The 14,538-nt window shown below is 43.7% G+C and overlaps 1 protein-coding gene across 3 annotated transcripts in view; it reads right to left on the bottom strand.

The window, feature by feature from the left end:
* LOC123481454 (mitogen-activated protein kinase 6-like) overlaps nucleotides 1-14,538 on the bottom strand; it is a 36,088-nt gene that overhangs the window by 17,160 nt on the left and 4,390 nt on the right. Inside the window, exons 1-3 of one of the 3 annotated variants that reach the window (XM_045205722.1) lie at nucleotides 10,877-11,603; nucleotides 2,284-3,187; nucleotides 1,278-1,595 (exon numbers count right to left, since the gene is read on the bottom strand). In XM_045205722.1, coding sequence (XP_045061657.1) covers nucleotides 1,278-1,595; nucleotides 2,284-2,520 — 555 coding nt within the window. In that variant the 5' untranslated portion in view covers nucleotides 2,521-3,187; nucleotides 10,877-11,603. Of the gene's footprint in view, nucleotides 1-1,277; nucleotides 1,596-2,283; nucleotides 3,188-9,986; nucleotides 10,105-10,876; nucleotides 11,604-14,538 lie in introns of those variants that run through there. The other 2 variants (XM_045205720.1, XM_045205721.1) reach the window with 2 other exon arrangements.

Genomic DNA, 14,538 nt, shown 5'->3' with positions numbered 1-14,538 from the left:
CTCCATCTCTCTTCCCCTCATCCAACTAGGTTAGCCTAATCTCCATATCTCTCTTCCCCTCATCCAACTAGGTTAGCCTAATCTCCATCTCTCTTCCCCTCATCCAACTAGGTTAGCCTAATCTCCATATCTCTCTTCCCCTCATCCAACTAGGTTAGCCTAATCTCCATCTCTCTTCCCCTCATCCAACTAGGTTAGCCTAATCTCCATATCTCTCTTCCCCTCATCCAACTAGGTTAGCCTAATCTCCATATCTCTCTTCCCCTCATCCAACTAGGTTAGCCTAATCTCCATCTCTCTTCCCCTCATCCAACTAGGTTAGCCTAATCTCTATCTCTTCCCCTCATCCAACTAGGTTAGCCTAATCTCCATCTCTCTGAAGTTTGAACACCAGACTGGATCACAACATATAGGTTGAAGGTTAACCAGCTTGAAAATGAACATAAGAAGGGTTATAAATAGGACAGCATTGACTTTGATGACTCCTCAATAACACTGTGCTGCCTGACGAGATAGAGACAGAGACACCAGCCAAGCTAAAGAAAGCCTTCCACTAACTAAACTACAGAATAGACTTCTTCACCACAACACAGTCTGGTCAACAACAGCCTAGACTCTGTCACAACCCACAGTCTGGTCAACAGCAGTCTGTCACAACCCACAGTCTGGTCAAAGCATCTGTCACCACGTCTGGTCAGAGTCTGTCCCACGTCTGGTCAACAGCAGTCTTCACAACCCTCAACAGCAGTCTGTCACACCACAGTCTGGTCAAGGCTCTCTGGTCAACGCAGTCTGTCACAACACACAGTCTGGTCACAGCGTTTCACAACCACAGCTGGTCAACGCAGTCTGTCCAACCAGTCTGGTCAACAGCAGTCTGTCACAACCCACAGTCTGGTCAACGCGTGTCACAACACACAGTCTGGTCAACAGCAGTCTGTCACAACTCAAGCTGCCCACAGTCTGGTCAACAGCAGTCTACACTCTTTGTCCCCAGCACCGGGGCAGGATGTGGATGCGGCCTCCTTCCCCCTCAACGGAAATATTGGTTCCCAGGGCCCTTTTCTCAGCGGAAGCGTTTCCTCTGAGAAGGGAAACGGAGGCGCGACTTCAGGAACTACCATCCCTCCTTGTTTACTTCCTGTGGTGCAGTGTGGTGTGATAGGCTGATAGCGTCACCCAAGGGAGTAGCCCAGTTGGTTTCTGGGCAATAAAGCCTGAACGCTAGGTAGGCATCACATGGTTATTACAGACGGTTATGACTGTTAGCCTCTTACCTTGTGTGAGTAGTGAGGGTCCATGATCCGGGCCAGTCCAAAGTCCCCTATCTTCAGCACCAGGTCCTCTGTGTTGACGAACAGGTTGGCAGGCTTCAGGTCTCGGTGCAGTACGTTGGCAGAGTGGATGTACTTGAGGCCTCTCAGCAGCTGGTACAGGAAGAGCCTGGCGTGGTCCTCAGAGAGAAGACCCCTCTCCAGGAGCTGACACAGGTCTGTCTCCATGTACTCCTGGACGATATACACAGAGTTCACCTCTGTCAGAGAGACTATGTCCTCTGTTAGGTGGCGACCGCTGGGCCCTAGCGTCTCAAACACCTGGGAGAGGGAAGGAGAGAATATTATTATCTGTTAGGTGGAGACCGCTGGGCCCTAGCGTCTCAAACACCTGGGAGAGGGAAGAAGAGAATATTATTATCTGTTAGGTGGCGACCGCTGGGCCCTAGCGTCTCAAACACCTGGGAGAGGGAAGGAGAGAATACTATTATCTGTTAGGTGGCGACCGCTGGGCCCTAGCGTCTCAAACACCTGGGAGAGGGAAGGAGAGAATACTATTATCTGTTAGGTGGCGAACGCTGGGCCCTAGCGTCTCAAACACCTGGGAGAGGGAAGGAGAGAATACTATTATCTGTTAGGTGGCGAACGCTGGGCCCTAGCGTCTCAAACACCTGGGAGAGGGAAGGAGTTAATATGTTAATATGAACTCGTATGATCAGATACACCTGTACGTTGTCTGTATGTTCTTGACTGTGTACATGACTCAAGTGCTTTAGCACTAATTAGTGTGAGGTAGTCCAACACTTGGAAGTGACTTGTAGTGTTCTACTTAGGCCAAGTCATATGACTGCAGAGTTTGGTGTTGCAGTGTGACTTGAGCCGGGGAATTCCCCCACTGTCTGCAGTGTTAGGAACTGACCCATTGTACTGCTGTCCTAACAACATTACATTTCCATACGAGTGGCCAATAAAGGTATTTTATGGTTCGTTACTGCATTTCCTGTGTTACCTTGACGGTGTTGTCGTGGTCCAGCCTCCTGATGATCTTGATCTCCCTCAGGGCGTGTTTGACGCTCTGAGGGTCCGTCAGGATGATCTTCTTCACCGCCACACGTTTGTCGCAGTCCGTGTCGACGGCCGAGAACACCAGGCCGTTCCCTCCGTAGCCCAGAGGCTTCAGGTCCATGTAGCGTGGGCCCAGGTCAAACCCATGGATGTTCATCAGAGACTCAAACTTCTCCGCCATTTTGGATTTGGTGTGGACTTTTGACTAAGTTTCTATTGACTTTGGGATTGTTCAATACAAAATGGATGAACTGACTGATAATAATCTATAGATTTCTTAACTGGTGTGTTATATTGTGAAAATGTGAATGTGGGTGATATAACCCTTACACAGAAGACTACTGTTTCCCCCCGTCTAACCCTCACAGAACCACACCGCTCTCTGACTCACAACCAGAGTAGAAAGTCATGTTTGTCTGACAAATGGAGCCAGTTTTTCCCCCTAATTTGAATTCCTTTTTCAAATCGTTTTTTTTCTTATAGCTTCTCCGGTTATTAAACCGTTTTTAGAAGTTTAGTGTTTGACAGCCAGCAGTAATGGAATGAACTCAGAGGCCAATTCAAAAACTACAACAGCATCTCGTCGCATCCTCACAGTGCAGATACATTCAGTGATAGACCCATCCTGTGTAGCTGCATTGATTCTAATTGTGCCAAAAAGCACTACAATTGTAAAATCTTTTATTTTTATTTTCCTCAAATCTTCTTCTTCCTGTTGAAACCACCGCTGATCCAAAATGGTGTCTTGCCTTTTAATCTTTACAGAGTAGTCTCCCCCTCAACAATCGGGTGGCTCAAGCTCACCGCAGTCGCAATCAAAGCTATCCTCCATTTTACATGGGCGTAACCTGAAACAGACAAACAACACAATGCTTTAGGTCAGCAATCAGACAGCAATTAGACAATAGTAACACTGCCATGGCTGGCTGACTTGACACATTTCTATTAAACCGTTTTATAGCCTGACGTCGAATGGACTAAACGACTGTCACTGTCCAATTTAAGATGACCCAAGACAGAAATACACAGAGAGAAATGCTAGCTAATACATTTCAATAGTGACAAACTAGGTTTCCGTCCAATTGGCGACAAGATTTTCATGCAAATATTCTAACATCTGCATAAAAACAACATGCACATTTTCCCACCAGAGATGAGTTTCCATCAAATTGACTTGTGTGTGATGATGCAGTGTGCATAAAAGTACATTTTGCGGTTAAATCCCCATATAAAACAATGCTAGTTAAATGAGTTATCACAATTTCAACTCTATTGATGGTTTTCACACCAAAAGAATTGCGTGTCCCCATTCTGGTATTGGCACATGCGCGCTAGACAACAGCTCGCAGATACAGTGCGGGTATAGCCTACAATTAGATTATTATGGACAAAAGAGTGAGATTATCTTTATTTGTCAAATGGCAGCTAAGCGTCGATGATCATGTCACCAGAATAAGAACCTTGATATTTATTGGAAAAGAGCATCAAGCTCATCACCATGCAATTTCACCACCTTGTGAAGTTCATCATAATTTATTTAATCTGTAGCCTAATAAACTGCATGCTTTCCCAACGCAGTCGTAGTGGGAGGACCACACGTGTCATCGTGCGACTCAAAGTTTACTTGGATTTGTTATTATATATCAATATTTGAACATAAAAGCGTTCCCACCGACATTTCTCCCACAATACATTGCACCGACAAAAAGACCCCACCTTGTCTAGCGTATTTAGTTTAGTCAACATTTGGAACGTTTAGACACATTTTCTGTTTCCGTCAGGCTTGTCATGACATTTTGTTATCCGACAGGTACTTTACACGCATATAAAGGTGGGATGGACACCTGGCTATAGAGGACATTTTATATCTCTTGTTGAAGGACTACCTTAGGCACTATTAGTGCAAAGTGTGGTGCCAATTTTTCCCCACGGACTTCAGATTCAAGAAAGACCTACAGATGTGTCTTAATGCACGGATCTACACAGCAGCTATAACCATGGAATGTATGGACTCCACTTTGGAAAAGACATTGGAGGTGTGAAAATAATTGATAACCTTTGATTTTGTGGGTGTTTAACTAAACGTCTCGTCTGGGCGCCTCTAAAGCCCTGAAAAGTTAAACATTCTCGGATGTCATGAGAAGGAAACAAGTCTGCCCTCCCCCCCTGTGGGCGAAAACAGCTCGTTGATGAGGTCGAAAGAGAATGGCAAGGAATGTTTTCCTGGCACACGTTAGGTCCCTTGATACCAATTGAGCAATGTTTCCATGCCCCGAAGAATTCTGGCTGTTCTGGAGGCAAAGGGGGGGGTCTGACCCGGCATTAAAATTGGTGTACCTTATAAACATTAGCCAGTTAACCCCCTAGAGTCGAGGTCCATGCCCCTGCGTTAATCTAATTAGCGTAATAAACTAATTCCCATCAAAATCCGCCTGTTCAAGCTCGACATCTGCATGGGCTGCGTCGCATTCCACCGCATCCGCCAATGGCGGCCTTCGCATCCGCGGTGGAAGTTGGCCGAGCTAGAGCGGTGTTTTGTCAGACCATGAGACATCCCGAAAATCGGTATTCTCACAAAAAACATTGAACGGTTTGGTATACAAACTAATACGATGACTCTATGGAAAGATGAGACTCTCACGAACACTACGGTGTTCTCCATTTTGCTCTACGACCCCCAGAAGTGTCACGGGACTCGTGAAGTCGGTACATCCGATCTGCCAACTTCTGTCTGTAGCATCCGAACAGTTTGGGCTACACACTAATAGGACCCTCTACGGAAAGTTGAGACTAACGAACATGTCGGTTTTGCTCTAGGATGCCCACAAGCCTAACAAGACTCGTCTGAAGGCAGCCCGGTACCAGTTTTTTTTTAAAGTATGGAAGTATATATGGAAGTAGTTTAGTGCCAAAAAAAGGGGTTAAATATTGGTCAAATTCTTTTTTTTATATATATATATATATATATCAGATATAGGCCAGACACTTCAAAAACAAACTTACCTTTGATTTCTTTTTGGACTATCTGTTTTTCCATGTAGGTATTTGTTATTCAATGCTAATAGCAGTAAGGCCAAATTCAATGTTTCATCAAATATACAGTACCAGTCAAAAGTTTGGACACACCTACTCATTCAAGGGTTTTTCTTTATTTGTACTATTTTCTATATTGAAGAATAATAGTGAAGACATCAAAACTATGAAATAACACATATGGAATCATGTAGTAACCAAAAAAAGTGTTAAATAAATCAAAATATATAGCCACCCTTTGCCTCGATGACAGCTTTGCACACTCTTGGCATTCTCTCAACCAGCTTCACCTGGAATGATTTTCCAACAGTCTTGAAAGAGTTCCCACATATATGCTGAGCACTTGTTGGCTGCTTTCCCTTCACTTTGCAGTCCGACTCATCCCAAACAATCTCAATTGGGTTGAGGTCGGGGGATTGTGGAGGCCAGGTCATCTGATGCAGCACTCCATCACTCACTCTCTTGGTAAAATAGCCCTTACACAGCCTGGAGGTGTGTTGGGTCATTGTCCTGTTGAAAAACAAATGATAATCCCACTAAGCCCAAACCAGAAGGGATGGTGTATCGCTGCAGAATGCTGTGGTAACCATGCTGGTTAAGTGTGCCTTGAATTCTAAATAAATCAGACAGTGTCACCAGCAAAGCACCTCCACACCATAACACCTCCTCCTCCATGCTTTACGGTGGGAACTACACATTCGGAGATCATCCGTTCACCCACACCGCGTCTCACAAAGACATTGCGGTTGGAACCAAAAATCTCTAATTTGGACTCCAGACCAAAGGACACATTTCCACCGGTCTAATGTCCATTGCTCGTGTTTCTTGGCCCAAGCAGGTCTCTTATTATTATTGGTGTCCTTTAGTAGTGGTTTCTTTGCAGTCCCCTCTGAACAGTTGATGTGGAGATGTGTCTGTGACTAACTCTGTGAAGCATTTATTTGGGCTGCAATCTGAGGTGCAGTTAACTCTAATGAACTTATCCTCTGCAGCAGAGGTAACTCTGGGTCTTCCATTCCTGTGGCAGTCTTCATGAGAGCCAGTTTCATCATAGCGCTTGATGGTTTTTGCGACTGCACTTGAAGAAACTTTCAAAGTTCTTGAAATTTTCCGGATTGACTGACCTTCATGTCTTAAAGTAATGATGGACTGTCGTTTCTCTTTGCTTATTTGAGCTGTTCTTGCCATAATATGGACTTGGTCTTTTACCAAATAGGGCTATCTTCTGTATACCCCCCCCCTAACGTATTAAGAAGGAAAGAAATTCCACAAATAACTTTTAAGAAGGCACACCTGTTAATTGAAATGCATTTCAGGTGACTACCTCATGAAGCTGGTTGAGAGAATGTGCAAAGCTGTCATCAAGGCAAATGGTGGCTATTTGAAGAATCTCAAATATAAAATGTATTTTGATTTGTTTAACACTTTTTTTGGTTACTACATGATTCCATAGGTGTTATTTCATAGTTTTGATGTATTCACTAGTATTCTACAATGTAAAAAATAGTAAAAATAAAGTAAAACCCTTGAGTGTGTCCAAACTTTTGACTGGTAGTGTATATATATATATATATATATTTTTATACCTAAAGGGGTCCTAAATTTCTAAATCAAATAGCTAAATGATCCTTGGTAGGACCATCTTAAAACAATTCCATATGTTAGCTTAGTAGAACCCCTAACCCCTCCGGCTTAGACTCTTAAGGATTCAAATACTTAACTAGCTACCTATTATATGCCATGTTTACATAGCAGAGTGAGCCAAATCAGTAGCTAGCTAGCTAGCTAGCTAGCTAGCTAGTAGTCCACTAAAAGTTGAGCGGAGACTAGTGTAATGCCGGGTGTACACTACATGACTTTCAAAATCCTAACATCGCTGAGCCTCACATTAAACAACTGTCTTTCCTGTAGTTTTCTTTGTCTTGCCAAAATAGTGGTGGACACACTAAATGCTGTAGCAGACGGGGTCACACACTACACAATTCTTCACTTCGTTGTGAGGATTCTCCATACCACACTGTCTCGCGAAAACAATTATGTGATTAGATTGTTAATGTAGCTAGGACGAGCTGTGGCTCAAAGCAGCCTCAAATGTTTTCAGTCAGACATTCACACTTTCCATACAGAGTTGAAATATCTAGCCAACATTTTGAATTGAATAACATTGATTGTGAACTTCAGACGATTTTACACTTTAGCTTTGGTTAAAGGAAAATACAAACGCATACTAGTAGTAGTCATCGCTCCTGCTCGAGTCTACACATTCTGGATGATGCGAAACGTCGTCATCATCTCACTGGCTTCTCTAGCGAGCTCTCATTGGCTATTGCTAATCACCATTCTCAGTCAAAACTTGTCGTTGCACATCTCACACTACAAGAGCCTTGCAGATTTTGTGCCGTTAAAATGTAATATTGGGAAGTCTGGGACTGCTCAAAGATGGGATCGGAAACCCTCAGATTGCATCTCTGACCCGCTCACATTAAATGAGCGTCGGTGACGGCCGCGCGCCCCGAGTAGGCAACAACATGGGGATTTTGTCTCCGATCTCAAAAACTTGTCTGGGACAGCAATGTGGTCTCAGAGTATTTCATATTATTCTGTACGTAAATCCGAGACACTCCATTTAGTATGATATGTTACGTTTAGTGTGGTATGCATTCATTTGTGGATGATATGTTACAAATTGCAATTAGTACAATGTTAGGAATTGCAATTCGTACAATATGTTACAAATTTGCTAAACATGATATTCCAATTTGTTGTGGTCATTTTTAGCTAGGTGGCTAACGCTAACGTTAGCTAGCTAACGTTAGCTCTAGGGGTTAGGGGAAAGGTTAGCTAAAAGGGTTAAGATTAGCTAACATGCTAAGTAGTTGCAAAGTAGCTAATTAGCTAAAATGCAACCTTTGGGTTGCTATAAGTTTGCGTTACATGCCCACCCAACCACGCTCCTTACATTTTTGCCTTAAGTAACCCATCTTATGTAACCATACCAAACGTAACATATCATACTAATTTGAGTGTCCCGGATTTACTTTTACTATTTTACGTCATCTAGTCTACGAGACCAGTCTGGGGACAGCTAAATCGGGGGCAAAGTCGTGTAGTGTACTGGCTTAAGTGTGGGCGGACTGGACCTCCGACCTCACATAAAATTACATTTTTATAAAAACTACTGATTTCAGCACCCAAAGAATAGCGTTAGCCTGCAATTACACAGAACAATGTATGTAATTGCAGGCTATTCTTTGGGGGCTGAAATCAGTAGCTTTTCATAAAAACTTGTCAGCGCTCCAGTGTTGCCAATTTAGCGACTTTGTTGCTAGATTTAGCGAGTTCAGACCCTTCCAGCGACTTTCATTGGTAAAAGAGTAGAGACAAATGTAGCTACTTTTTAAGGCTGCCCCAGCGACTTTTGGTTAATGACTTCCGTGTTTGTGTGCCCGCCTGGCTAAGCTCAGCTGTGCTGCCTCTTCCCCTGCCTCTCTGCTCCACTGAGGTAGCCCCACTCTAGCCTCTCGGTCCTCCAGCCTCTCGGTCCTCTCCCCTCTGCTGCAGCGAGTGAAGTGAATTTATTAAATCGGCTCCTTATTAAATGACACTCCAAGGCATAAACAATAACAATAAAAAGTAAAAAAATAAAGTGTATACTATTATTTATTTTTTAATACTGTTTTTTATGTGCATTTTAATGATTTAATCGGGTCCTTTTTGTTCTCCTTCAATCATCCTATTTAGTTTTGCTTTGGAGAATGTCTCATCGCATGAGAGGACTGAGGGACAGCATAAACGTTTATCTAGGGACAAATGGACAAAAGCTACTTTCCTTTTTTTTTTAAATAGTTGTCCAACACCGCGCCGCTCAACTCCATAGTAGATCGTGGAGTTGAGTTTAACCTGCTAGCAAGCTAGCTACTGTAGCATCGTTCGTTAGGTTGCTAACTGCACACTTTCTATCCAAAACGGAGCTAGCCAGAAAACACACAGAATTGTTTAAATTTGAACAACATGGCGATAGCAGCTAGCCAACAAAACACACTCGCCGTATTGATGACTATATGTTATTTTGTGGCTTTTTCAGATGGCTACTGCTAGCCAAGTTAACCATGTGATCGCCCCCCATTAAAGTCGTGAACCTCGGAGCGAGCGAAGTCCGACTCCTATGTGTGGCTAGATAACTAGGGACTGTTCCCCGAAATGACTGTTAGCTTTCTAGTTAGCTTACAGGTAAAAGGAAATGTCATTGATATTCATCCAATGGCTTCGATATAACGTTACCCAGATAACATTACAATGAATCAAATGACTAACGTTTATCCACATATTTGGTTGATACAGAGCTGGCCAACGATCCCGTGACATGAACAAAGGCGCCTGTTGTTGGCTTGAGGGTCTTTAGCTTAGCTGGCTAACCTCACAAACCAGTCGCTAGCTAGCTTCGTCGGCTACGTGGTCGTACCACTGAGGTATAAAAGACGGATCCTACTCCCTCTTAACACAAAGCCGTTGCCAAACAGACGTCGAATGTGAACAGAATCTGCCGTTTAAAAACCTAACACGACCTTCCCAGATAACCCGTACACTTATCCGAAATAGTATTGAATCACTTACTGTTGTCGTCCGTTTCATTTGATATAGCTATGTTTTTCACAGCGATACAAGGTCGGGCTGCGCTCCTTTCGCTCTGCCCTGCGAGCCTGTTACAACCGCCATTCAGACTGGCTGGCTGGCTGCGTCACAGTCATTCAAGAGACGTGGAGAATCGCGAGTATGGAAAATCGGGCGGTAAATTCAAAACATCGGAATAAAACGTAAATATTTAGGGCGATTCTATTTTATAATGTTTGTTTGATTTTTTTTCCTTATGTTTAAAAATAGCCTGGTATTCGAATAAACGGTGTTATTCTATGGTGTGGGCCCTAAAGTTATTGACAGCCAGGCAGGATCTTATCCTAAATAGATAGCCCCAATACAAAGGAAAAACACTAATAGGCCGTCATCACTATTGAATGGAGGATCAAAGCAGCCTTGGGAAACCTCAAAGGCAAAACAGTTAAACATTAAGTAACAGTCGTTAAAACAGTTACAATCAATTAACGTCCATTGAAACAGTTAACATCAAATTCATTATTAAACTGTTGACAGTTAGGATTATGTTAATTCAAAAGGTAAATGTTTTTAGATGTAGGCCTGTATATAAAATAATGCATTGGCCTAATTGACAATCTATCATGTTCAGCCTATAGGCCTATATAAAGCCTATAGCCTAAAAGAATGCATAGCCTATAGGCCTAATTGACAATCAATCATGTTGAGCCTATATATAAAGCCTATAGGCTATGTTTATAGTAAACACACAGACTAGGCGGTTGAGTCTCAATGAAATCCTCATGTATTAAGCTTAAAGTAAAACAAGGACCGATAGGCGGTATAAACGTATCTTCAAATCAAAATCAATCATGAGCTATAGTTTTCTGTATTTCTCTCGCATGTATTTTTACCTGTTATAGACTGGGCACAGGTGCAATGCCTGTTTACGTTCGGAACATATGTCAAACACAGCTGTTGAGACGAAGGAGAAAATTCCCTTAAAAAATTATATTTTCAATTCCTTTATGTTTTCAAAAATAAATATTCAATATTAACACTCAAGAGAGAGACTAATATTGGTGTCAACTGCCAAGCAAGTCAGTCAAGACAAGACAGACGAACTTGTTTTGGAAATTCTTCTGCTTTCAGAGGACTGCGGAGGTGCTGCCGTTGTTTTCATCCTTCAGCGGCAATGCGGTGTTTTCTGAGAAGGCAGCGTTGCCTAAATGCTATTTTCAGATTATGGTACACAGTACTGCATTATTAGCCGCGTTAGGGAGAAAAGTCCCTCGGAAAGGTTACTGGTGATGCGTGAGGATTTAGATAGTCCATCTGTCATCATGCGCAGGGCTTGTCGCCTTTTTCTGTTGTATTTTTTTTGTCGCCTTTTTTTCGACTAGCGGTATGTGGAATCTCTCGCACTGCGATCTACCTACATCCTCCCGAAATTAATATTCCGAATAAAAAATCACACAGAAATAAAACAGAATAGCCAAAAATCGGATCCAGAGATATTCAGATAGATTCTGCTGGTCTGGGGTCCTTGTCGGCTCTGCAGGAGCTTCAGCAGTCAGTCTGTGAGCCAGTGTGATGTAACAACATCAGCATAGGCAGCACCAGAGCAGGGGAGAGCAGAGGCAAGGGGGGGTGGACCAGACCTGTAGGATATGTTGATGAATGAACGAGCAACAGAATCGCCAGTTTAATGAGAGGACCGGAGGAGGCGGGACCTGGGAGCAGCAGGAGCAGTATGGTAGGTTTGCTCCAATCAGCTGCAGTGTGCATCAGCATGGCCAGCAGACCATGTGAAAGAGCCATGTGCCTGAGAATGCTGCAGAACGTTACCTGGGGTGATTATATAGGCTAGTGGGATGGAGAGACTGGAAGGATAATTAGCCTGTTATGCCACAGACATGGTGAGGTGAGGTGAGCATTTTGTGACCATGTCCCAAGAGCAGGCTACAGATCAGCTCAGTGTTCTCTACCTCTGTTCCATATAAAGGAGCAGGCTACAGATCAGCTCAGTGTTTTCTACCTCTGTTCCATATAAAGGAGCAGGCTACAGGTCAGCTCAGTGTTCTCTACCTCTGTTCCATGTAAAGGAGCAGGCTACAGATCAGCTCAGTGTTCTCTACCTCTGTTCCATGTAAAGGAGCAGGCTACAGATCAGCTCAGTGTTCTCTACCTCTGTTCCATGTAAAGGAGCAGGCTACAGATCAGCTCAGTGTTCTCTACCTCTGTTCCATGTAAAGGAGCAGGCTACAGATCAGCTCAGTGTTCTCTACCTCTGTTCCATATAAAGGAGCAGGCTACAGGTCAGCTCAGTGTTCTCTACCTCTGTTCCATATAAAGGAGCAGGCTACAGATCAGCTCAGTGTTCTCTACCTCTGTTCCATATAAAGGAGCAGGCTACAGATCAGCTCAGTGTTCTCTACCTCTGTTCCATATAAAGGAGCAGGCTACAGATCAGCTCAGTGTTCTCTACCTCTGTTCCATATAAAGGAGCAGGCTACAGATCAGCTCAGTGTTCTCTACCTCTGTTCCATATAAAGGAGCAGGCTACAGATCAGCTCAGTGTTCTCTACCTCTGTTCCATATAAAGGAGCAGGCTACAGATCAGCTCAGTGTTCTCTACCTCTGTTCCATATAAAGGAGCAGGCTACAGATCAGCTCAGTGTTCTCTACCTCTGTTCCATATAAAGGAGCAGGCTACAGATCAGCTCAGTGTTCTCTACCTCTGTTCCATATAAAGGAGCAGGCTACAGATCAGCTCAGTGTTCTCTACCTCTGTTCCATATAAAGGAGCAGGCTACAGATCAGCTCAGTGTTCTCTACCTCTGTTCCATATAAAGGAGCAGGCTACAGATCAGCTCAGTGTTCTCTACCTCTGTTCTATATAAAGGAGCAGGCTACAGATCAGCTCAGTGTTCTCTACCTCTGTTCCATATAAAGGAGCAGGCTACAGATCAGCTCAGTGTTCTCTACCTCTGTTCTATATAAAGGAGCAGGCTACAGATCAGCTCAGTGTTCTCTACCTCTGTTCCATATAAAGGAGCAGGCTACAGATCAGCTCAGTGTTCTCTACCTCTGTTCCATATAAAGGAGCAGGCTACAGATCAGCTCAGTGTTCTCTACCTCTGTTCCATATAAAGGAGCAGGCTACAGATCAGCTCAGTGTTCTCTACCTCTGTTCCATATAAAGGAGCAGGCTACAGATCAGCTCAGTGTTCTCTACCTCTGTTCCATATAAAGGAGCAGGCTACAGATCAGCTCAGTGTTCTCTACCTCTGTTCCATATAAAGGAGCAGGCTACAGATCAGCTCAGTGTTCTCTACCTCTGTTCCATGTAAAGGAGCAGGCTACAGATCAGCTCAGTGTTCTCTACCTCTGTTCCATATAAAGGAGCAGGCTACAGATCAGCTCAGTGTTCTCTACCTCTGTTCTATATAAAGGAGCAGGCTACAGGTCAGCTCAGTGTTCTCTACCTCTGTTCCATATAAAGGAGCAGGCTACAGGTCAGCTCAGTGTTCTCTACCTCTGTTCTATATAAAGGAGCAGGCTACAGATCAGCTCAGTGTTCTCTACCTCTGTTCCATATAAAGGAGCAGGCTACAGATCAGCTCAGTGTTCTCTACCTCTGTTCCATATAAAGGAGCAGGCTACAGATCAGCTCAGTGTTCTCTACCTCTGTTCCATATAAAGGAGCAGGCTACAGATCAGCTCAGTGTTCTCTACCTCTGTTCCATATAAAGGAGCAGGCTACAGATCAGCTCAGTGTTCTCTACCTCTGTTCTATATAAAGGAGCAGGCTACAGATCAGCTCAGTGTTCTCTACCTCTGTTCTATATAAAGGAGCAGGCTACAGATCAGCTCAGTGTTCTCTACCTCTGTTCCATATAAAGGAGCAGGCTACAGATCAGCTCAGTGTTCTCTACCTCTGTTCCATATAAAGGAGCAGGCTACAGGTCAGCTCAGTGTTCTCTACCTCTGTTCCATGTAAAGGAGCAGGCTACAGATCAGCTCAGTGTTCTCTACCTCTGTTCCATGTAAAGGAGCAGGCTACAGATCAGCTCAGTGTTCTCTACCTCTGTTCCATGTAAAGGAGCAGGCTACAGATCAGCTCAGTGTTCTCTACCTCTGTTCCATGTAAAGGAGCAGGCTACAGATCAGCTCAGTGTTCTCTACCTCTGTTCCATATAAAGGAGCAGGCTACAGATCAGCTCAGTGTTCTCTACCTCTGTTCCATATAAAGGGGAAAAGGAAAATAGCTGAATGGAATTCTGACCAATGCTACAAATAGCCTATGCACACACACACACACAAACACACACACACACACACACACACACACACACACACACACACACACACACACACACACACATACACACACACCAGGTTTCTTCATTAGTGTCGTATCACCATGTTATGTTGTAAGGTTGGACTTGGGCCTAGCTGTCATGAAGGTTGCAGGACTTTTCTGAAACTACAGTCAGAAATAGATCAATAACTACAGTAAGACTGATCATAACTACAGTCAGACAGATCAATAACTACAGTCATACAGATCAAT

This window comes from Coregonus clupeaformis, chromosome 20 (assembly GCF_020615455.1).
Source record: "Coregonus clupeaformis isolate EN_2021a chromosome 20, ASM2061545v1, whole genome shotgun sequence".
NCBI lineage: Eukaryota > Metazoa > Chordata > Actinopteri > Salmoniformes > Salmonidae > Coregonus > Coregonus clupeaformis.
Note: the sequence above shows the minus strand (reverse complement) of the source record. Positions and strands in the feature narration are given on the sequence as shown.